We start from the raw sequence: 23,333 nt of genomic DNA on the forward strand, positions 1-23,333 counted from the left end.
GAGTCGGTCGGGTAGCCTGCCGAGACAGGCGGCGCACATGCGATAAACACCGTGTTTGGGTGTCGCAGTGGTCAATGCGACTCTCTAGTAAGCAGAAGAGCCCGGGTTCCAGTCGCAGTCGGGCACACATTTTCACTCGCCACCAACAATTCCTCATGAATTCCCGATGCAGCCGATATTATTAGTTCTCCCTCTTTATCCCCCCCTCCACCTTTAATTTACATAAAATTATGTGCTTGACACCAAGAGACCTTCCTTAAGCTTACAGTGTTAATTCATGTGTATCGGTTACATAGAGTGTGTTGCAATAAGTATTTCGCTATCCAATGTTTCTTATACATATTTATGCATGTGCAGATGACCTGAAGGTGGTCGCTAAACCAAAGGTACGAGGACTGTATATTTTTTTCCCAACCTCCTATCGATCGCGAACTGGAAACCATAGTGAAAATCAAAAATGTTTTGTTGCAGTATTTTATCGCACCTTCCTGCTAGTTATCTACCTAGTCACCATTCCGACTTTGGTATTTGTCATTCCGTCATAGAAGGAAGCTGTTTGTGATTTTCGAAAATTCCTTGCGGCGGCCTACAGCTAGTTGTCTGTGAGGGAAGAGACAAAAATCAGAGGAAGCCAAGTCCTCGCTGCATGATGGGTGATCAAACATTTACCATCGAAAACGCTGCAAATGGGTCTTCGTTGCAGCAGTAGCGTGCGTCTGAGAGTTGTCACGAAGAAGGAAACACCATGACAATTACGTTATGTGGGGTTGCATAAAATGGGGCGAAACCGCTCAACAGGCACTACACGTTTGTGGGAGACTATTTTTCTAGGGGTCTTTACTTCTGACACCACTTGTAATAGGATGACCGGAGCGGGTGGCGTGGTCGGGGTTGTAGGGCGTGGCTGGGTAGAAGAAGGTGGCTGTTTTTAGCAGTCTTCCTCTTTATTGTTGGTTCTTGCAATACGTTTTCTGGTAGCTCAGCCCCACCGCTCGTGTCGTGGTGGAGACGTGCCGATGCGCGCAGCCCGGGGAGCGCGACGCCGTGCTCGGTCAGCGGCTGCACAGGTGGTAGGAGGTTAGCAGCACAAAGCCCGGCCTAGTTCGCCCCCTGCAGACCCTGTGGCTCGCGACGACGCCGGGAGTCGCCGGTGCAGCAGCGGGCAACTCCCTCCGCCGGCCGGTCCTCGGCGACAGCGTCACTGATGACGATGACGTAACAGTGACTGAACGCCCAATCGGTCGAACCGATGCCGACGCCCACCTCTGATGCCCTTAAATAGTGCAGACCGCTGCTGAATCCGCCGGTTACGCGGCGCCGTGTTTATTACAATGTTCTTGATGAGTTGGCTAACGCAACCGCGCCACACGCGACCCGTGCCTGCGTAATTCTGCTAATGCTGCGTTCTGGCTGTTGATTGCTGCCACCCACGTACACACAAACCGTCTCTCGTTGCAAAACTGTGTCACCTGCATAATGCGCCAGCCAGCCTTCGTCCGCCGTCTGCCATGAGGCTGACGCATCGCTCACTGAAACACACTAAATCACAATTTCGCACCATATTTCCTAAACATAACCCTTTGTCCTCTACATCACTGTCTCTGAGAACTGACAAGTGCGACGTGATGCGATAGACGGGCATACTAGAGACGCAGCACAACACATCTGCGCCAATTGTTACTGGATTTTCACTGTGGTTCTGATTTCGCGACCGATTGGAGGTCGAAAAACAATATCTAGTTATCTGGATATAAATATGTGCCACGTCTTCACTGTTGTGTCCCCCCTACCCTCCATCTCTACTCCCTTCATCTCCTTTCCCAAGATGGCTTCCATCAACTCCACCTCCCGGATGATGCCCTCTCTCCCTCCATTTATCCCTCCTATCAACTCTGATCCTCACTCCCCCTCCTTTCCTCTGTCCTTTTCCCGGGCTCCATCTCCCCCCCTTCCATCCTCTTTTTTCCCCACGTACCCTCTCTCTGCCCCCCTTCTCTCCCCCAAGTCCTTTTGCATTTCCCCCCTCTGCCTTTTCCTATTCCCTCTCGCATCTGCTCTGCCCCTCTCCCCCCTTATGAGTTCTCCCCTCCTTTGGTTCCCCCCACTTTTCGTTTTTTCCTCTCCTCCCGACTTGTTCTCCCCCTCATCTGTCCAGGTCCCCCCCCCCCCCCCCCCCATCTGCCCTTGGCTAGGAAGTGTCATCTTTGTGCTGACATTTTCGTGCAGTGTTTTACAAAAAATGGTTCAAATGGCTCTGAGCACTATGGGACTCAACTGCTGAGGTCATTAGTCCCGCAGTGTTTTACAGTGAGTGTTCAGTGTTGTGTGTCTTTTGGGAAGTGTTGCGAACAGATATCATACTGTCGTTATCTCTTTCATACAGAAACCAGACTGTCGCCATGTTTTTTAATTGTGTGTCTACTACGTTACTTGTCTGATTCCTGTGTATTTTATTAGCATTTCCAGCCCCTTTGCTTTATGTTTTAACTTTCCACAATTTCCCGCCGTTTTACAATTTAAGTCACCGTTTTATCGCCTGCTTTTATTGTTTCTTTTCTTCTTACGTTTTTAGAAAGTCTGTAGGCTGTAGAGCAGCGTACTAAGCTGCTGCCAGCCCGCCCCCTTCGGGGGAAATCGAAATTCAATAAAGGAAAAAAAAATGTGTTACAACAGCTTTCGATATTACCACGACGTCGTTATTAGATTGTAATCTAGTAGTTATTCTTACTGTAGAATTCCTGGTGACTGGACATATGCTGTAGCTTACACGGTTTCTGGACTGCGTACACTTTGAAGTGCACGTGTGGTGTGTCGTGCTGTTCCAGCACCCGCCGCGCTACGAGTTCGGCTACGAGGTGCGCGACGAGCAGGGCGCGCGGCAGGGCCACGAGGAGGCGCGCGACGGCGAGCACGCGGCCGGCCGCTACTTCGTCGCGCTGCCCGACGGCAGCACGCAGACCGTCAGCTACACCGCCGACGACTGGGGCTTCCACCCGCTCGTCTCCTACTCGCGCTCCTCACAGACCTCCGCCAGCAGCGCCCGCATCGCGCTGGGAGAGGAGGCCGTCGCCGCGCTGCACGGCAAGGTGGGTACATCCGTCAAGCACCTCGTCTGTAAACTCATCATGTGGACTATAGGCTCACTACGTGGACCGAAACTCACACTCCGTAACGGCAGAATTCCTTGATTTCCACTAATTTGGCCCCTTACTCGGCAGAAGATACCTTGCAGCCTCACATCACTGAGCCAGACTGACGTTCCTCAGGGTTTAGTTCTAGGGCCAATTCTAGATATTGAAAGCATACTTTAATATCAATAGTCCTTACATATCTTTTCATAAGTGCATGTATTTGTTGCAGTTTTCTTATCTAATTTTTGTTTATGTATTGTTATTTCATTTTATTTTTCCTAGATGTAGGGTCTGTTTCATTTATTGCCATAGGCAACAGGCTCCTTATAAACTAGCATTTTCGATTTAGAAATTACTGGCTTAAGATGCTTCGTGACACTCTCCAGTTTTTAAATAGGTTGCTAAAAATGAAAAAAAATGAGGTGCAACGTTTAACTTATTTGTGGATTTACCATTCAAATCTGTACGTTATGAGTTTCGTCACAAAATTAATCTACCAGGTTTTGATATTTTATATCGTCTCTTGTAGAGCCACGATCATTTCTTTTGTATTCATGTAGTTAGTAGAATAAGCTACTGACAAATTATCTACGTCTACATATTACTTCGAAAGCCACCTAACGGTGCGTGGCGGAGGGTACTGCTGGTACCACTAACTGATCGTTTCCGGTCATACACTGTCGCACAGCCTCAAGTGTCGCTTACCGTCGACTACAGATACGTGTGGCTCATGACGTGCTGCTCGACCACTGCACCCTTTCCTTTTCACTTTCTACGCACAATCATGTTGCTAGCTGAATTGCTGGTGGCACTCGGAACTCACTAATGATTCCTTCCGTTGGTTTCATGCTTTTTCTTGCACCCACCCCCGCAATGGCCGATGGTTTCTGTCCGTCACTACTCGGGGTATTCCTCTTCATTATTAAGTTTTGGCTGTTTCCTCGCATTTACACTCTACAGTCACATCACCAACAGTTACCAATAGCTTGAATGGATCTGCTACTCAAATGACATCCAATGACTAGTCCACGTTCGAGGACACTGAACTTTCCTGACCGAACCACTATGCTGTGATTGCTTCTCTACTGACAGTGCAATACTCCCCATCTCCTTTTATACCGGCAGGGCCGCATCGCGTGACATCTAGTCGGAAATTCCTCATTACATAAGGCTGACTGGATAGTTGCCATTAGGTAGTGTAAGACGCCATGGGACATACTCAAGTGAGAGAAAGAAACTAGCTTTCACTTTTCAGTGTCAGAGACGTTCGAGAGTAATCTTGCCGTAAATAAGGCAGTATTTACATTTGCACAAAATACTGCACGCGATGCTCCTGAGACAACGTTCATCTGTCTTCAGAACTGACGATTTAGTGGCTGGCTGATTTGGGAGAGGGGACCAAACAGCGAGGTCAACAGTCCCATCGGATTAGGGAAGACTGGGGAAGGAAGTTGATCGCGCCCTTTCAAAGGAACCATCCCGGCATCTGCCTGAAGCGATTTGGGGAAATCACGGAATACCTAAATCAGGATAGCCGGACGAGAATTGAACCGTCGTCCTCCGACCGCGAGATCAGTGTGCTAACCACTGCGCCACATCACTCGGTACCAATTTAATTATTAAATGTCCTTGCATATTTGATGTCATTGTAGCAGAAATATTCCGCTATTTGCAGAGTTCTTTGACAAAAAATGAATGTACCGCGTTTTTGCGCGTCTGACTGTTTTCTGTAAACCATAAGGCAATGTCATCTACTCCACTCTTTGCTAAATCGTTTATACCAAATTCCACGTCTTTAATTGTGTAACTTGCGGACTGTTGCCTCGTTACTCTTTGATCTAATTCCACACATGTTATGTCCTTGAAGTCCTCTCCTAAGCCTCTTCCCAACGCCACAGAAAACGTATAGAGTTCTACTAAAACTTAGCATTTTTAATCTTTAAAAATCACTTGCTCGTGTAAAAAAAAGTTCTACATTGTCTACGACAACGTATCGAAAACCACTACTCGATACAGTTGCATATTATGGATATGTAAAGAACTCTGCGGCAACCCCGATCGTACCATCAGTTTGCAGCGCACCATCATGTTCAAAATGTGTTCCCTGTTTTTTGACACTTGTGGACAACCTGTTCCATAGATCCTGGAATGAAATCAGTCATTGGCCTAATTCAGATTTCCCCATAACTCCATAATGTGTCTACTTATGCAAAAATATTGTGTAACTCATACCATTAAAAGCACTTGTTGAAGCAATACCACTAGCTACCGTCGTCAGCTTATCATTTAGACCTGCAAGTCCCTCATGTAAGAAAGAATAAATTACGTGTTCTATCGATGCTTCTTCTCTGGATCCAAACTGCATGCCTGGCAACAATTATGTGTACTGAAATGTCTTACCACCGCGGGCTTTCAAATAAAACGATGTGATGAATGGCCCTCAACTACGTACCCTCTGACACAGAGTTGAAATATTGAGAGTCTTGGCTGGGATACGTAGTTGCCGCAATACAAGCCAAATACTGCTCTGTCTACTGTACACAATATGAATATACACATGAATCGAATGGTCAAAGGTTCCTACCACTTGGAAATTGCGAGTTTTGAATGTGACATATACATTTATAAATGAAAGATTGCAATTAAATAAAACCTGCAGGTACTATTTTTAACGATTTTAAACGATGGGTTCAAAAATGGCTCTGAGCGCTATGGGACTTAACATCTGAGGTCATCAGTCCGCTAGAACTTAGAACTACTTAAACCTAACTAGCCTAAGGACATTACACACATCCATTCCCGAGGCAGGATTCGAACCTGCGTCCGGAGGAGTCGCGCGGTTCCAGACTGAAGCGCCTAGAACCGCTCGGCCATTTAAATGATGGGTACGATAGCAGAAGTACCTTTAAGAATGCCATTTATTACTTTAAAATACTTATTGGTGTGGATTGTCCAGCAATTAAGTAAAATATAACTTGAATACGATGGAAACAATAGATTCCAACTTCACGTAATTACTTATGGGCAACAACATACCTCTCGAGATATTCACTTCTAAACGCACACTGCGTCTTCACTGCAGAAGCCACGGAAATCTCACAAGTGCACAAGTAGGCACTACAAAATATTTCTATCACCCGCGACCTCGCGCAAACTGCTCCACTCTTCACGTCTTTCCCGTGACCGTGCGTCCGTCGCGCCGTACTGTCCAGGACTCTCCCCTGTCGTCCCTCACGCCGCACTCCCATACAGTCTGTCCACGTGTCCTTTTTGGAACGATCGCTGTGACTGGCTAGAGCGCTCCCGTCCTGTCTCCAATCCAAAGCACACTCAAAAACATATTGAAACACATACGAAATACTGGATTTACATTTAAATAACTTGAAATTAAATAAATATTCCTATGGCTGGACCATAAACACGCTCTAACACGCATTATTAAATACATAAACAAATTAAATAAACATATATCAAAGAGATAGAACAAAGGCCAGTAGCCTAATGCCCAGTAAATATTGGACCAATTTCTTCATGAATTGTATATATTGGATATAAACAAAGACATAGACGAATAAATATATGTATAAGCACGCTACTACCGATTTTTCGTGTAACTGTGGAGTACTTATGGCATGACACGATCAATAGTAATCGGCCACTTTGACTTCCAATAACTCATGTACTATTCAAGTTATATGCCTGTAATTCATACCAATTTAGGTTTACAATAATAGCTTCCTAAAGACATGTCGATCTACAAAATCGGATCAACCGTTTCGATTTTGGAAATTCGTTGCTGGATGTTACTTTTATAGATTACAGTCAGATACTAAACTTTACACTAATAAAAATATTCGCTGCTGGGTGTTCCTTTTATCGATTACAGTCAGATACTAAACTGTAAACTAATATATTGAAAATCTGATTACACCATCAGAATCGCCGTGCAAATAATGGTAATGTACGTGTTTCTTTTTAAGGTATCATGATTCCTGTGGCTATTATTAATTTCTACACGAACTGCGAAATGTCTGCCATTATAGTTTCCCAAAGTCCGCCATCTTTGGCACTTCCGGCATACACATCTCCTTCATCGACTGAAGGCACAGTCCTCGACACCGTGTCAGCATGGTATTGCCCGGCACGCGGTCGGCCTGGACCACGCGCTGGGGCTGCCCCTCTGTCTGTGGCTGATGCACGGCACCACCCGGCCGCTGCCTGCCGCACGGGCACGCCAACTCCGAACTTAGAATACTTTCAGGGGGCCACAACTCGGCCGTTACCTCACAGCACTCTCTTACACCCTGAATTTTTATAAATACTCAAAACACTTCTGGGTAATTTACTGACCTGTAATTGTCTACGTTATCTCCTTTTCCCTCTGTGTAAAACTATTTTACTATCAAGTATTTCAGTTTCTCTGGAAACTGATACTGCATGAAAAACATGTTTTACGGGGGGATTTAACACAGAAATAATGAAATATTCATAAATCTGCTTGATGTTTCTTAGCATAACATATCACTTTATTGGCTGGAGCGATTTGCTTATCTTACTATACAGCTACAGTCATACATAACTTATTATCTCTCGACAATAATTTTTTTGTTTGCGAAAGACATTTTTTCATACAATGTAATTGGAATTTACACATGAAAGAACATTTTATTGAAATTCATGGTCTCTTTCTCTGTGTCATACGTTCTACATGTGCATATTCTTACATAGTGTTTCCGTGATGATGTCACTAACTTTCAGGGACGCTGGAGAAAAGTAAATGTATCAATTTGAAGTAAGGGATCCTCGTCTAGGAATGATCGAGGCTAAAGTTATAAGCAGAAATCGTTCTGGTACCTCTGACAGTGGAATATGTGTAAGGGTCCTGTTGTTGCTAAGACAGTAGGGTAACCAACTTTCAGACATGGTATTATTGGAGCAAAGCAAGAAAAAATATCTAGTAAATATGAGCTGTCTGCCTGGTTACATGTGCGGTCTAACGCATGGCTTTCCGGGCGGGAGCTAGCGCCTGGTTCCTGGCACGAATCCGCCCGGTGGATTTGTGTCGAGGTCCGGTGAGCCAGCCAGTCTGTGGGTGGTTTTTAGGCGGTTTTCCATCTGCTTCGGCGAATTCGGTCTGGTTCCCCTTATTCTGCCTCAGCTACACTATGTCGGCGATTGCTGCGCAAACAAGTTCTCCACATACGCTTACACCATCATTACCACTCACGCATAGGGGTTACACTCGTCTGTTGTGAGATATTCCCTGAGGGGGGGGGGGGGGGGGCGGGGTCCACCAATGGCCGAACCGCACAATAACCCTGAAAGAGTGGTTTGGTGTGGGGCGGCGGAGGGGTGAAGTGGACTGCGGTAGTTGTCGTGGGCTTGTGGACCACTACAGCTGCGGCGGGAACTGAGCCTCTGGCTCTAAAAATGGCTCTGAGCACTACGGGACTTAACATCTGTGGTCATCAGTCCCCTAGAACTTAGAACTACTTAAACCTAACTAATCTAAGGACATCACACACATCCATGCCCGAGGCATGATTCGAACCTGCGACCGTAGCAGCCGCGCGGTTCCAGACTGAGCGCCTAGAACCGCTAGACCACCGCGGCCGGCAACGGAGCCTCTCTGTCGTTTCTAGGCCCCCAGTTAATATACAATAAAATACAAATATGAGCTCCAAAATCCATTCCTTAAGAATAATGAGCGTTCGTTTATGTTCGGCACTGTGAAACACATCTCTACTGCTGAACAAGTGCGCATAGCTCTTAAGATATACATTTTAGAGCATATTTGTTGGACATATTTTTCCTTTTTTGATTCATACTACTTCCTCCAAATTTATGGAAACCAAAGAGCTTGCAGTAGAAGAGAACGAAGATGAACGACTGTTCATGCATAGGTATGATTTACAGAGCCCATGTTTGCTTGACATTATTGTCTTGCTTTTTTCCATACTGCGCCCTCTTAAAGTTGCCTACCCTACTATCTTAGCGCCAACAGTACTGGAACTTGTATTTCACTGTCAGAGGTATCAGAACGATTTTTGCTGGTAACTTTTGACTCGGATGTTTTCGGACCATGGTCCCTCAACCCAAATTGATACATATACCATTCTCCATCGTTCCTGAAAATTTGTAACAGCGTTACAGAATCACCTTGTGTACATTTAGTCAGTTGAATTAATTCACTCATAATTTTTCTGCTATAGACGACATGGTAAATTGTGGCAACGTCCACGAACGATAATGATCCTCTCTTCTGTCCACAGCAAGTAGGGAAGAAACTGAAACTTCCGAGTTCCAAAGTAGCTGTCCAGCCGCAGGCGACAGTAGGAGCTACTGTGGTGCAACCAGTCGTCCCAGTTTCTCCAGCAGTGACCGTAGTTACTCCCGCTCCTGTGACGCAGGCGACGCCAGTAGCAGCTGTGGTGTTGCCCGCCAACCAGCAGCAAGAGCAGGTGGTGGCTGTCACTGCCGGAGGGTCCGCAGCGTCGGCCTACCAGCAGCAGAACGCCGTCTACCAGCAGCAGGGGGCTGCCTACCAACAGGCTGGGGCTGGAGTCTCCTCGGCCTTCCAGAGACAGGGCGCCGCCATCACTGTACCTGTAGCGGCCCAGATCAACGCGCTGGCCCAGGAAGGCTCGTCTGGAGCTGAATCCGTTCAAGTAGCAGGCCTCCAGCAGCAGCAGTACTTAGTCGCACCAGCTGCCCAGCAAGTACTTGTTTCCACAGCAGACCAAGCGTCGCAGGCGGTTGTCTCAGAAAGCATCACAGGAAGACGACCCACTTACGTACCAGGAATACAGCGAATCAGAACGCAGCCGACGTTATACCAGTCTGTAGCCTCTGGTGCCGGAGGTTCGCAGCAGCAAGCCTACACTGGGATATCGAATGCAGGACTGAACTCATATTCTTACCAAGATGCGGCCGTGCAGGGCGTCAGTGTGAAATCCAGTGGTGCATCCGGCTACCAGTCTGCTGCCACAGGAGGAACGACAGTACTCACTACAACACCGTCACCTCTGTTGATACAGACCACACCTGGTCCATATGAGCAAACAGAAAATTCACTAGTTACCACCACTGGAGTACCAATTTTATCTGCTCAGCAAGAGCAACAGGGATCAGGTGTTGACACAGTGTCGACACTCATTGTCCCTTCACAGGCTCCGCAGTTCGCTCAAGTCGTAGCCGCGCAAGCGCAGGAAGTAACTGGAGCACAAAGTGTAGGCTATCAAGCAGTGAACAATTACCAGGCTACTGCTGGTGGAGTTGAATATAATTCTGTGAACAGTCTTCCTACGCCTCAGGCTTTAATTTCACCTTACGATAATAGAGGTGCCGCTCAGATTTCGTCTTACGTTGCTGACGCAAATGCGGCGTTGTTATATGGCTCAAGGAAAGCGGTCCGGTTGCCAAACGTGGGAAGCACCCTATCGACTGCTCAAGCCTCAGTTTCTTATAATGAGGGCAGCAACCAAGTGGTCGAATACAACGCTGTAACACCCGCAAGCGTCAGAACGTCCTTGAGACCCATTGTCGTGGCTGACTTCCAAGAGAGTCAGCAGAATATCGCTACAGTCACACCGTCCCCATTAGGTGTTTCATATTCGAGCACACCATCTACCCCGATAGTGGTGCCCGATTTCAGCTCTTCCGCAGCAGGTTCAGCGTCTTCTGGCTCGTACTCTGGTTATTCAGAGCAAGAAACTCATGTCAGTACCCAACGGCCCATAATTGTCGAGTCCAGCACCACTTCAGGATTGTACACCGCCAGCCCAACTGCAAGTTCTTTGGACGTCGTGACCATCACACCGAGGCCCGAAGTGCTGCCAGTTCCTTCTGCCCTGGGATCGTCGAGCCAGAAGCTCAGTAAATATGCAGTACAGGGACGCTTATCGTCTTCCCAGTCAAGATTTGGAGCTAAACTTAGAAGACCTTACTACTCAACAACGCCAGCTCCCCCACAGGTGACGGAGAAAGTTGAAGAGGAATCCTCGAATGTGGTAATATCTCAGAATTCAATACCAGCAGAGTACAATTATGACCAAAATCAAGGATTTCGCCTTCAAACATCTCTGCCTACCATTTCTTCCACGCCTGCTCCAGTAATTTACAGTGAACAGTCCAGCGAGGAGGAATCCAACGTCCAAATAAACGTTAACCAAGTTGACAACGGAGTGCAGGTACAACAGGATCAGCAACAGCTCCTCTTGGAAGCGGTCAATGGACTGCAGTACGATATTGGCAAGTTACAGGAGCAGGCGGTTGTTAAGACGAGAGAAGAGGAGGAGCTCCTTCGGCAAGAGAAGCTGAGAGCTCAACATCAGGTACAGCTGATTAAGCAAGCTCTGGCCGAAACTGACGCCAAGTTGAAGGAACAGTCGTTGAAAGAGGCGCAGTTGCGAGCGCAGATACAGGCCGAGAAACAGGCCATCCAGAGTCAGCAGTCGTTGTCTTACAGCGCGGGATCAGTCGCTCAGGGGCAGTACCAACCAGGGGTCAACCGGATACCGAGGCCGGAGTTGGTCGCTGAGACTGTAGTACAGTCTTCCTACAACACACAAGCCGGTGGTGCCACAGTAGAGAATTTCCCTCCTGTCAAGTACGTTATACAGAGCAATGCAGAAGAACTGCAGCCGATCGACGCCTACCAGAATGGGAAAGTCCTCCAGCCGAGCCTGAGGGTGACGCCACTCCAGCCGGCGCTCGTGAACCCCATCGGGCCGGGCGGACTGTACCTGGTGTACGGAGGGAGGGTCCAACCGGTGGGCAGGCTGCCCGTGTTGTACAGCCAGCAGAGCTACGTGGACGCGAACCTGCTCAAGGCGCAGCAGCAACAGCAGCAGCAGACCTCTCTCAACTTCTTGGCCGACTTGCAGAAACAGGTGCAGGCTCAGTACCGGCAGGGGCTGGTGGTCGACGCCGGCGCCGGTGCGGCGCTGCCCGCGGTGAAGCAGCAGCTGACCTCGGGGCTGGTGGAGGCCCGGGTCCGCCAGCACGAGGCCGGCTCCAGCTCCATCCGGCAGCTGCTGGAAGGCGAGAAGGAGAGCGCGGACAAGCACTCGGCCGAGGACGACCGGCCGCGCATCACCATCGAGCAGACCAAGTACGTCGAGGTGCAGAGGCCGCTGCCGCAGCCGACCGCACTCCCTGTGCCTTACCCTTTGCCGCATCCATTACAGGTTAGTATTGCCCGAATAAACCCTTCCCAAACCCAAAGTCCGTACAGAAAAGTCAGGCGATATGAACAAGTCATTAATGACAGGGAATATTCTCCTACTTAACAAGTAAGATACTTAACATTAATTTAGCCATCATCTGTAGAGCTATTTGATACACATTGGCTGTTGGGCGTACACCAAGTGTATAGTGTGATGTTAAGAAGAATTCCTCTGACAGTTGGTGAAACTCTAGCTTTAATGATACACCAACTGTTTAGCGGCCTACCTTCATGGTAAAGACTAAGACACAATGTCGCAAATTTGTTGATTATTAAAATGAATAAAGGTAGTCTAAAAAATATACTCACAGTGTTAAAAGGTTACAGATGTATCCATCGCTCCTAATAAACATATACACTACTGGCCATTAAAATTGCTACACCAAGAAGATATGCAGACGATAAACGGGCAAATATATTATACTGGAACTGACATGTGATTACATTTTCCCGCAATTTGTGTGCATAGATCCTGAGAACTCAGTACCCAGAACAACCACCTCTGGCCGTAATAACGGCCTTGATACGCCGGGGAATTGAGTCAAACAGAGCCTGGATGGCGTGTACAGGTACAGTTGCCCATGCAGCTTCAACACGATACCACAGTTCATCAAGGGTAATGACTGGCGTATTGTGACGAGTCAGTTGCCCGACCACCATTGACCAGACGTTTTCAATTGGTAAGAGATCTGGAGAATGTGCTGGCCAGGGCAGCAGTCGAACATCTTCTGTATCCAGAAATGCCCGCACAGGACCTGCAACATGCGGTCGTGCATTATCCTGCTGAAATGTAGGGTTTCGCAGGGATCGAATGAAGGGTAGAGACACGGGTCGTAACACATCTGAAATGAAACGTCCACTGTGCAAAGTGCCGTCAATGCGAACAAGAGGTGACCGACGAGTAACCAATAGCACCCCATACCATCAGGCCGGGTGATACGCCACTATGGCGATGACGAATACGCGCTTCCAATGTGCGTTCACCGCTATGTCGCCAAACACGGATGCGACCATCATGATGCTGTAAACAGAACCTGGATTCATCCGAAAAAATGACGTTTTGCCATTCGTGCACCCAGGTTCGTCGTTGAGTACACAATCGCAAGCGCTCCTGTCTCTGATGCAGCGTCAAGGGTAACCGCAGCCATGGTCTTCGAGCTGATAGTCCATGCTGTTGCAAACGTCGTCGAACTATTCGTGCAGATGGTTGTTGTCTTGCAAACGTCTCTATCTGTTGACTCAGGGATCGAGACGTGTCTGCCCGATCCGTTATAGCCATGCGGAGAAGATGCCTGTCATCTCGACTGCTAGTAATACGAGGCCGTTGGGATCCGGCACTGTATTCCGTATTACCCTCCTGAACCCACCGATTCCATATTCTGCTAACAGTCATTGGATCTCGACCAACGCGAGCAGCAATGTCGCGATACGATAAACCGCAATCGCGATAGGCTACAGTCCTACCTTTATCAAAGCCGGAAACGTGATGGTAAGCTTTTCTCCTTCTTGGAAGAGACATCAAAACAACGTTTCACCAGGCAACGCCGGTCAACTGCTGTTTGTGTATGAGAAATCGGTTGGGAACTTTCGTCATGTCAGTACGTTGTAGGTGTCACCACCGGCGTCAACCTTGTGTGAATGCTCTGGAGAGCTACTCATTTGCATATCACAGCATCTTCTTCCTGTCGGTTAAATTTCGCGTCTGTAGCACTGTCATCTTCGTGGTGTAGCAATTTTAATGGCCAGTAGTGTATTAGGTTACTGGAACAAATAGCTTTTTGAGTAACTCTTTGTCTAAATATATATGTTATTCTGATTGATTCAACATTTACATTACATTAGCGAAAGAAGGGTGACGAAGACGTGATCTATTAATTTCGTTAAAATTGCTGGTAGGTGGATCATGCAGCTATAGACCCTTCTTTTAAGATTTACCTACACCTAAAAGAGGCGTTCTCCCAATATAATTTTTTTCTTCTTTTAGATTTTTGTATTGTGAGCACGGCTTTTTCAGATGTTGGTAAATCGTAAACCCCGGTTCTCCAACTACATGATCCACCCCTAACCAATGATAACGAAATTCGTGGCTCACATATTTCTAACATTTCGTTTGATAACGAAATGTACATAATATCACTGAACAATATATGTTTACTAGGAGCGATGGGTACACTTATGGCCGTTTAGCATTTTGAGTATATTTCATATATTACATTTATTCAGTTTACTAATCCACAAATTTGCGATAGTGAATAATACTGTTTAACATATAGGATGCACCTCCTGATGTAGTTCTAGACTACCAAACCGGTTGCGTGTCATTAAATCAAAAATTTTACTAGCTGTCCGCCGACTGCTTCTTGACATCATGTCCTTCAACAGTTGCGGATGACCGGAATAAAAAATACTTAATATCCGTAGAGATTACCCTTCAGCCCTTCAATCACTTTCATGGAGCTAAATCCACACTCCCCTGGAACTAACTGGATTACATTTTAGGGAAGAGAAAGATGTCACAGTTGCCTAGAATAACCCGTAACCTTCGCAGTTCCTTCAGTATATACTATAATTAACGTGATTACATGTGGTTAATTTGTGGGAAAGGCATCGACCATGAAGGAAATCGACCAAACGATATGGAAAAGTGTACGACTAATCATGAATATGGCAAGTGAAAACTTTTTCCTAATAAATACTGAGAGCAAATTCACATAATTATTATATTACTTAGTCGATGATATTCCGTCAGAACTGATGATAGCCTTGGGAGAGCCAGCCATGACAAAACTTTTCCATCTGGTGTGCAAAATGTATGAGACAGTTAAAATACCCTCAGATTTCAAGAAGAATATAATAATTCCAATTCCAAAGAAAGCAGGTGTTGACAGTTGTGAAAATTAACGAACTATCAGTCTAGTAAGTCACAGCTGCAAAATACTAACGCGAATTCTTTACAGTCGAATTGAAAAACTGTTAGAAGCCGACCTCGGGGAAGATCAGTGTGAATTCCGTCGAAACGTTGGAACACACGGAGCAATAATGACCCTACGACTTATCTTAGAAGGTATGTAAAGAAAAGACAAATCTACGCTTCTAACATTTGTAGACTTAGAAAAAGCTTTTGACAATGTTGACTAGAACACTCTCTTTCAAATTCGGGAGGTGGCACGGTTAAAATACAGGGAGCGAAAGGCTATTTAAAATTCGTACAGAAACCAAATGGCAGTTATGAGAGTCGAGGGGCACGAAGTGATTGAGAAGGTAGTGAGACAGGGTTGTAGCCTATCCCCGATGTTATTCAGCCTGTATACTGAGCAAGCAGTAAAGGAAATAAAAGAAAAATTTGGAGTAGGAATCAAAATCCATGAAGAATAAGTAAAAACGTTGAGGTTTGTTGACGACATTGTAATTCTGTCAATCAAAGGACTTGGGAGAGCAGTTGAAGCGAATGGACAGTGTCTTGAAAGGAGGATATAAGACGAAAATCAACAAAAGTAAAACGAGGGTAATGGAATATAGTCGAATTAAATCAGGTGAGACTGGGGGAATTAGATTAGGAAATGAAGCACTTAACATAGTAGATGAGTTTTGCTGTCTGGGAAGCAAAATAACTGATGATGATCGAAGTAGCAAGGATATAAAATATAGACTGGCTACGGCGAGGAAAGCGTTTCCGAAGGAGAGAAACTTCTTAACATCGAGTAGAAATTTAAGTGTCAGGAAGTCCTTTCTGAAATTATTTGTATGGAGTATAGCTATGTATGGTAGTGACACACAGACGATAAATACTTTTGCCAGAAGAGAACAGAAGCTTTCGAAACGTGGTGCTACAGAAGAATACTGTAGATTAGATGGGTAGATGACGTAACTAATGAGAAAGTACTGAACAGAGTTGGGGAGAAGTGGAATTTGTGGCACAACTTGACTAGAAGAAAGGATCGGTTGGTAGGACACGTTCTGACGACATGTTAGTATTAGTGGAATGCATGACCAAGAGATGAATACACTAAGCAGATTCAGAAGGATGTAGGCTGTAGTAGTTACTAGGAGATGAAGAGGCTTTGCACAGGATAGAATAGCATGGAGATTTGCATCAAACCAGTCTCTGGACTGAAGACCACAACAACAGCCGAATCCATCGTTAATTGAAATTTCTATTAATGTAATTCCGATCATGGAATTAATTAATCCAGTCGGCAGTCCTAAAGCGAACAGTTTATTACTACTGGTCTTAAGCAGACTTAATTTCACGTAACGATTAGTAACACATGAAATGATAATTTCGGTCAATACTTGCCATGAATAAATTTTCATATTCAAGAAGGCACAAAATATTTATTTACGTCAAAGTTCATACTCAAAACTTAAGAATTCCTTACGTGGACTGGAAATCGGCGAAGAGAGTAACGTATGGAATAAAAACTGACAAAAACAAGAGGCAGGATGGTACGAAATCAGGAAATAACTTCCATTTTTCAGGAGCGACCTGTAGAGGATAAAAACTGTAGGTGAAGACAGAGATTGCAGTACATCCAACAAATAGCTAAGGACACAGGGTGCCAGCAAGTGCAACTCTGAGATTAAGAGGTTGGCACAAGAGGGGAATTCGTGGCGAGCCTCATCGAACGAGTCAGAATACTGATGATTAAGAAAAAAAAAGCTGAAGGGAACACAGTAGTACACTCTACAATAATGATCTGCTGCAGTATTTGATGGACAAACTTTTCCAACTACTTAATATTCACTCTTAATCTTACTTCACTTAAACATCATTGACTTCAAAGCAACATTGGAATACAACAGCCAAGTCAACGCATAAAATTATCAGCAGCACATAAAAGTAATTAGTACAGTTAAATAAAAAGTAAAATTTCCTATGATGTGCCATTTCACTGGTTTCTGGTCTCTTAAATATAGATTTTAGAAGTTAATCGTTATTGTTGTAGCTAAAAATGTATTTAATGACTTTAATTAATTAGCAACTGTATGAATTTCAACTCGAGGAAAATTTAATTTTACTTGATGGCAAAGTTTTTATTTTACATTAATAAAATTTTTCATTCATAACGTTACAGTAGGAACACAGGAGAATAGGACATGGGTCCTGTTCCAGGTAAGAATGTCGAATATGGCATTGAAATTAAAATTCCCAGAAAGGTGATCTTCTCCAAAACACTCAAAACTGTTTTAAAAACCTAAGAGTCTGACGTGTTTGATCTAACATTTATTGATGCTGCAGGTTCGAAGTAGAAGCACGGCGACAACAATTATAACGTCTCGTCTCTAGATGCAGTACTCTTCCTTATTTACTCTGAAACCTCATTACAAGTCTTCAGTGTACTGTAGCCGTTGGAGCCTGCAGTGTCTCTTGCAGCCGCAAGAAATTGCTGCACAGATTTTCGCTACGCCAGAGCCACTCACATTACTATCCTTACTTATTCGCAACTGCACATCTTCCTACGGTTCGCTGTTATCAGATATCGTTAGCACTCCAAAGAGATTCTTTTAATCACTCAGACGTTTTCAGTGATTCGATATGATATACAGGGTGATTCAAAAAGAATACCACAACTTTAGGAATTTAAAACTTTGCAACGACAAAAGGCAGAGCTAAGCACTATCTGTCGGCGAATTAAGGGAGCTATAAAGTTTCATTTAGTTGTACGTTTGTTCGCTTGAGGTGCTGTTGACTAGGCGTCAGCGTCAGTTGATGCTAAGATGGCGACCGCTCAACAGAAAGCTTTTTGTGTTATTGAGTACAGCAGAAGTGAATCGACGACAGTTGTTCAGCGTGAATTTCGAACGAAGTATGGTGTTAAACCTCCTGATAGGTGGTGTATTAAACGTTGGTATAAACAGTTTACAGAGAATGGGTGTTTGTGCAAAGGGAAAAGTTCTGGACGGCCGAGAACGAGTGATGAAAATGTAGCACGCATCCAGCAAGCGTTTGTTCGCAGCCCAGGAAAATCGACTGGCAGATCTAGCAGAGAGCTGCAAATTCCACAATCAACTGTATGGAGAGTCCTACGAAAAAGGTTAGTTATGAAACCTTATCGTCTGAAATTGGTTCAAGCATTGTCTGCAGCTGATAAGATTAAAAGAATCGATTTCTGTGATTTTATCCTTGCTCAAATGGAAACACATGAATCTTTCGTTTCAAAGATTGTGTTTAGTGATGAAGCAACTTTCCACACTAACGGGAAGTCAACCGTCACAATGTCTGTATATGGGGCACTGAGAATCCGCGGGAAACAACTCAGTATGAACGTGACTCGCCTAAGGTGAACGTTTTCTGTGCCATTTCAGCCAATAAAGTTTTTGGTCCCTTTTTCTTCGAAGGTGCTACTGTAACTGGACTACAGTATCTGGAGATGTTAGAGAATTGGCTGTTCCCTCAGCTCGAACAAGAAGCACAACAATTCAGCAGGATGGAGCGCCACCACACTGGCACATATCTGTCCGTAACTACCTGAACGTCAACTACCCGAGGCGATGTATCGGCCACCAGGCAGCCCGTGACAGAGCACTTCATCACTGGCCTCCAAGAAGCCCTGATCTTACCCCCTGCGATTTTTTCTTATGGGGGCATGTTAAGGATATGGTGTTTCGGCCACCTCTCCCAGCCACCATTGATGATTTGAAACGAGAAATAACAGCAGCTATCCAAACTGTTACGCCTGATATGCTACAGAGAGTGTGGAACGAGTATTGGGTTGATATTGCTCGAGTGTCTGGAGGGGGCCATATTGAACATCTCTGAACTTGTTTTTGAGTGAAAAAAAAACTTTTTAAATACTCTTTGTAATGATGTACAACAGAAGGTTATATTATGTTTCTCTCATTAAATACACATTTTTAAAGTTGTGGTATTCTTTTTGAATCACCCTGTACAGTGCATAACATTGCCAGTGTTTCCTCTACACAAAAGTTACAAAATTGTGTTTTAGACAATATTCGGTTATAACGAATTCATTTCTCATGTTTAGTTTATAAAGATTACATAGCACTGAAACTGACCATAAAATAAAAAAGAATCCCTTTCGTGAGAAGGCATGAAATTAAATATATCAATATTAACGTAGTAAATATATCAATATTAACTGACCATAAAATAAAAAAGAATCCCTTTCGTGAAAAGGCATGAAATTAAATATATCAAGATTAACTGTCACAAATCGAGAAGTTTTTTACATCAGACCGACATTGCCGTGTTACGATGAGAAGAGTTTCTCAGACATGGAAAGAGATCAAAGACGTACATTTCTTTTGATTTACGTACATTACACTTAATGGAGGGATACCTGTCCACAAAACAGGCACACGCACACACACACACACACACACACACACACACACACAACAAGAACAACTTCAAAAAACAACGAAAAACTGAACTGCATACGGACAGCACAATAAATGCAAATAAGAAGACAAAAACGCACAGTTGCAGTTGGAAACATAACGGATAGTAAACACACAGCGTAAATACGCGTTTTTAAAAATGCACTAACGAAAATACGAAATACATATGTGAGATATCTCGCGAATGTTAACATCACGAAATCATGCACAGTATAGAGAAACCAAACACAATTTTATGGTGACACGAATGTGAAAAGGATCGAGCGAAACTGCATATCGAACCCTTGAAATCTTCGCGTTAAGTTTTGATCCTGAAAATAACCAAAAAACTGTAATGTACAAATACGTTAAGAACTATTTGATCAGATATCTAATTATAATGTAATAAGAAACAAGATATCTAAAATACGTCACAGAAAATATTTCCAAAACAAAGGAAGCGAATAGCTGGTCGAAGCTCAGAGTGTTGCATTTGTAATTTAAATTCTCATCGAGAAGCATTCACTGAGTTTAGTTTATAGTCAACAATGTCCAATGACGATGTGTTGAAAGCCACTGACAATATGACTTGATTGAAAGTAGACTGCGAGTGCCGACATTGTGAAATTTCATTTCTTGTTTCAGGTGCCGCTTCAGCAACTGTTGCCACTTCCACCGTTGACACACCTCCCGTACAGGGAGTACCAGACGCTGTTTCCGACCAGGGCAGGCGCTCCTAAGGCCATCAACTTCGGCCTGGCGGAGCTGTACCACGGACACGCTGACTTTAGGGGAGAGAGGTGAGAAAGCGAGATGAAAGCCTAAAGCAGTCGTCTGAGACTAGTTCTTTGAAATATTGCATTACGTGGAGGATAATTTTACCAGGACTGAGTACTTTCAAACAATTAATTTATTGTCCTTCGAAACCACAAAATACACTACCGGAAAAAACTTAGTATACACTTTCACTCAAGATTTACTGTTACAACACTGCATATGGAGTAGATGAAATGATTACATTTACAGATCAGTAGCACAAGCTGTTGTGAGGAACCAGGTATCGACCAATGCTGAAACACCCATATTAGTATGTGGTGTAGTCTCCATTGGAGGCTTATAAAGGCGATGACTCTGGCATCCAGTGTATTGTACAGATGGCGAATACTGTCCTAGGACACGTTATGGTACGCCTGCTCGACCTGTTCACTTAGATGTGTAAGAGTTTTTGATGGACGAGTCACACGAATCACTTCTCGTTCCATCACCTCCAAAACGTGCTCAGTTGGAGACAATTCTTGAGATCGTGCTGGTCAGGGAAGTTGATGCGCGTCTTTGGAAAGCACGTTGAGTTTCACAGGCAATCCTGATGGAACAATACATCTCTGACCTGAATGAGATTTTCACTCTGCAGCGGAGTGTGCGCTGATATGAAACTTCCTGGCAGATTAAAACTGTGTGCCGGGCCGAGGCTCGAACTCGGGACCTTTGCCTTTCGCGGACAAGTGCTCTATCAACTGAGCTACCAAAGCACGACTCACCCCCAGTCCTCACGACTACTTCTACCAGTACCTCGTCTCTTACCTTCCAAACTTTACAGAAGCTCTCCTGCGAACCTTGCAGAACTAGCACTCCTGAAAGAAAGGATACTGCGGAGACATGACTTAGCCACGGCCTGGGGGATGTTCCCAGAATGACATTTTCACTCTGCAGCGGTGTGTGTGTTGATATGAAACTTCCTGCAAGGTTCGCAGGAGAGCTTCTGTAAAGTTTGGAAGGTAGGAGACGGGGTACTGGCAGAAGTACAGCTTTGTGGAGGGGGCGTGAGTCGTGCTTGGGTAGCTCAGTTGGTAGAGCAGTTGCCCGCGAAAGGCAAAGGTCCCGAGTTCGAGTCTCGGCCCGGCACACAGTTTTAATCTGCCAGAAAGTTTCATCTCTGACCTGTTGCAAGAAAAAGAAATTTGTCCGCAGCTCGTGGTCGTGCGGTAGAGTTCTTCCTTCCCACGCCCGGGTTCCCGGGTTCGATTCCCGGCGGGGTCAGGGATTTTCTCTGCCTCGTGATGACTGGGTGTTGTGTGCTGTCCTTAGGTTAGTTAAGTTCAAGTAGTTCTCAGTCCTAGGGGACTGATGACCATAGATGTTAAGTACCATAGTGCTCAGAGCCATTTTTTGTTGCAAGAACGTTGAAAGAACGGGTCTAACAAACATCTTGCATGTGCCTCGACCTCAACATCCTCTCCAGAAACACCAGAGGTGGACGAAAGGTGTAGCTCTTCCCAGCCCACTCCATAAGACCTGGGGTGTGGCCAGTGTGTCTTGGACGAATGCACTCCACGAGACAGCCCTCACCAAGTCTACGTCTTGCCCGCAAATCACCACTACTTTCCTGCCGCAGAATCTGTTTTCAGCGCTGAAGACCGCAGCTCGCCATTCCAAGTGATACTCTGACGGCAGCAGTCGAGCCGTGAACATCGATGCTGTAGCGTGACGGGCTAGAGGGGTGCATGTCGGGTCCCACATGTCTGTGCTGTGGTAGCTGTACGATCTACCACTGCTGCCCTTACAATACGACGATCCTGGTAAGCGTCTGTGATGCGTGGACGTTCAGAACCTCATCTACAGATGTGAGAATGTTCTCGTTATCACTGATCGTTGCACAACTTACGCAGCACGTCCAACTTGTTTGGCAGTTCTCCGAAAGCACCATCCCACCAGTTCGGCCACAATTTGACCCCTTTCAAGCTTACTCAGGTGGCTGTAGGAAGCACGAATGCATTTCCATGACATGATTACCTGCTTACTTCACACTCTGCACCACTCTAAGTCTTCCACCTTTGATATTCCATAATAAAGGGCAGACATAGATGACTCCCTGGCAGCTATGCCAATACGCCGTCTTTTGGCGGACTAGGTTGAAACTGTTGGCATTACGTCTACTATTCCCAGGTGGCATATACCGTCATCGTATCAAAATCGACGCCGTCTTTCCAGGTGTACTATTTTTTTTTTCGGCAATGTAGATACAAAAACGTAACCTATCCGTTGTGGAAGTGGTTCAAATATCAGATGCATTGTATTGATATTGCAACGCCGCAATAAATGGTTATTAAAAAAAACTTCCAGTCTTCTTTCTAAAAGTATTATAAAGCGACTGGTTGCAGTATCAACACGAAGTATCCATTACGTTACAAGAATGAAAGGCCGGCTCCGGCGTTTCAGTTGCTCAAAGCTGTCGGAACTCGTTACTATATACACTATGTGATCAAAAGTATCCGGACACCCAATAATACATACGTTTTTCATAGTAGGTGCATTTTACTGCCACCTACTGCCAGGTACTCCATATCAGTGACCTCATTACTCATCAGACATCGTGAGAGAGCAGAATGGGGCGCTCCGCGGAAGTCATGGACGTGGTCCGGTGATTGAGTGTCACTTGTGTCATACGTCTGTACGCGAGATTTCCACACTCTTAAACACCCCTAGCTCCACTGTTTCTGATGTGATAGTGAAGTGGAAACGTGAAGGGACACGTACAGCACAAAAGCGTACAGTCCGACATCGTCTGTCGACTGACAGAGACCGCCAACAGTTGAAGAGGGTAGTAATGTGTAATAGGCAGACATCTAACCAGACCA

The 23,333-nt window shown here is 45.2% G+C and overlaps 1 protein-coding gene and 1 non-coding gene across 2 annotated transcripts in view; both read left to right on the top strand.

Moving 5' to 3' along the window:
- LOC124616599 overlaps positions 1 to 23,333 on the top strand; it is a 251,901-nt gene that overhangs the window by 223,148 nt on the left and 5,420 nt on the right. Inside the window, exons 3-5 of the mRNA XM_047144919.1 lie at positions 2,826 to 3,086; positions 9,404 to 12,319; positions 20,344 to 20,498. Coding sequence (XP_047000875.1) covers positions 2,826 to 3,086; positions 9,404 to 12,319; positions 20,344 to 20,498 — 3,332 coding nt within the window. The remainder of the gene's footprint in view (positions 1 to 2,825; positions 3,087 to 9,403; positions 12,320 to 20,343; positions 20,499 to 23,333) is intronic.
- On the top strand, positions 21,527 to 21,601 carry Trnas-cga. Its single transcript has one exon. It is a non-coding gene; the product is annotated as a tRNA-Ser (tRNA).

This window comes from Schistocerca americana, chromosome 5, assembly GCF_021461395.2.
Source record: "Schistocerca americana isolate TAMUIC-IGC-003095 chromosome 5, iqSchAmer2.1, whole genome shotgun sequence".
Taxonomy (NCBI): domain Eukaryota; kingdom Metazoa; phylum Arthropoda; class Insecta; order Orthoptera; family Acrididae; genus Schistocerca; species Schistocerca americana.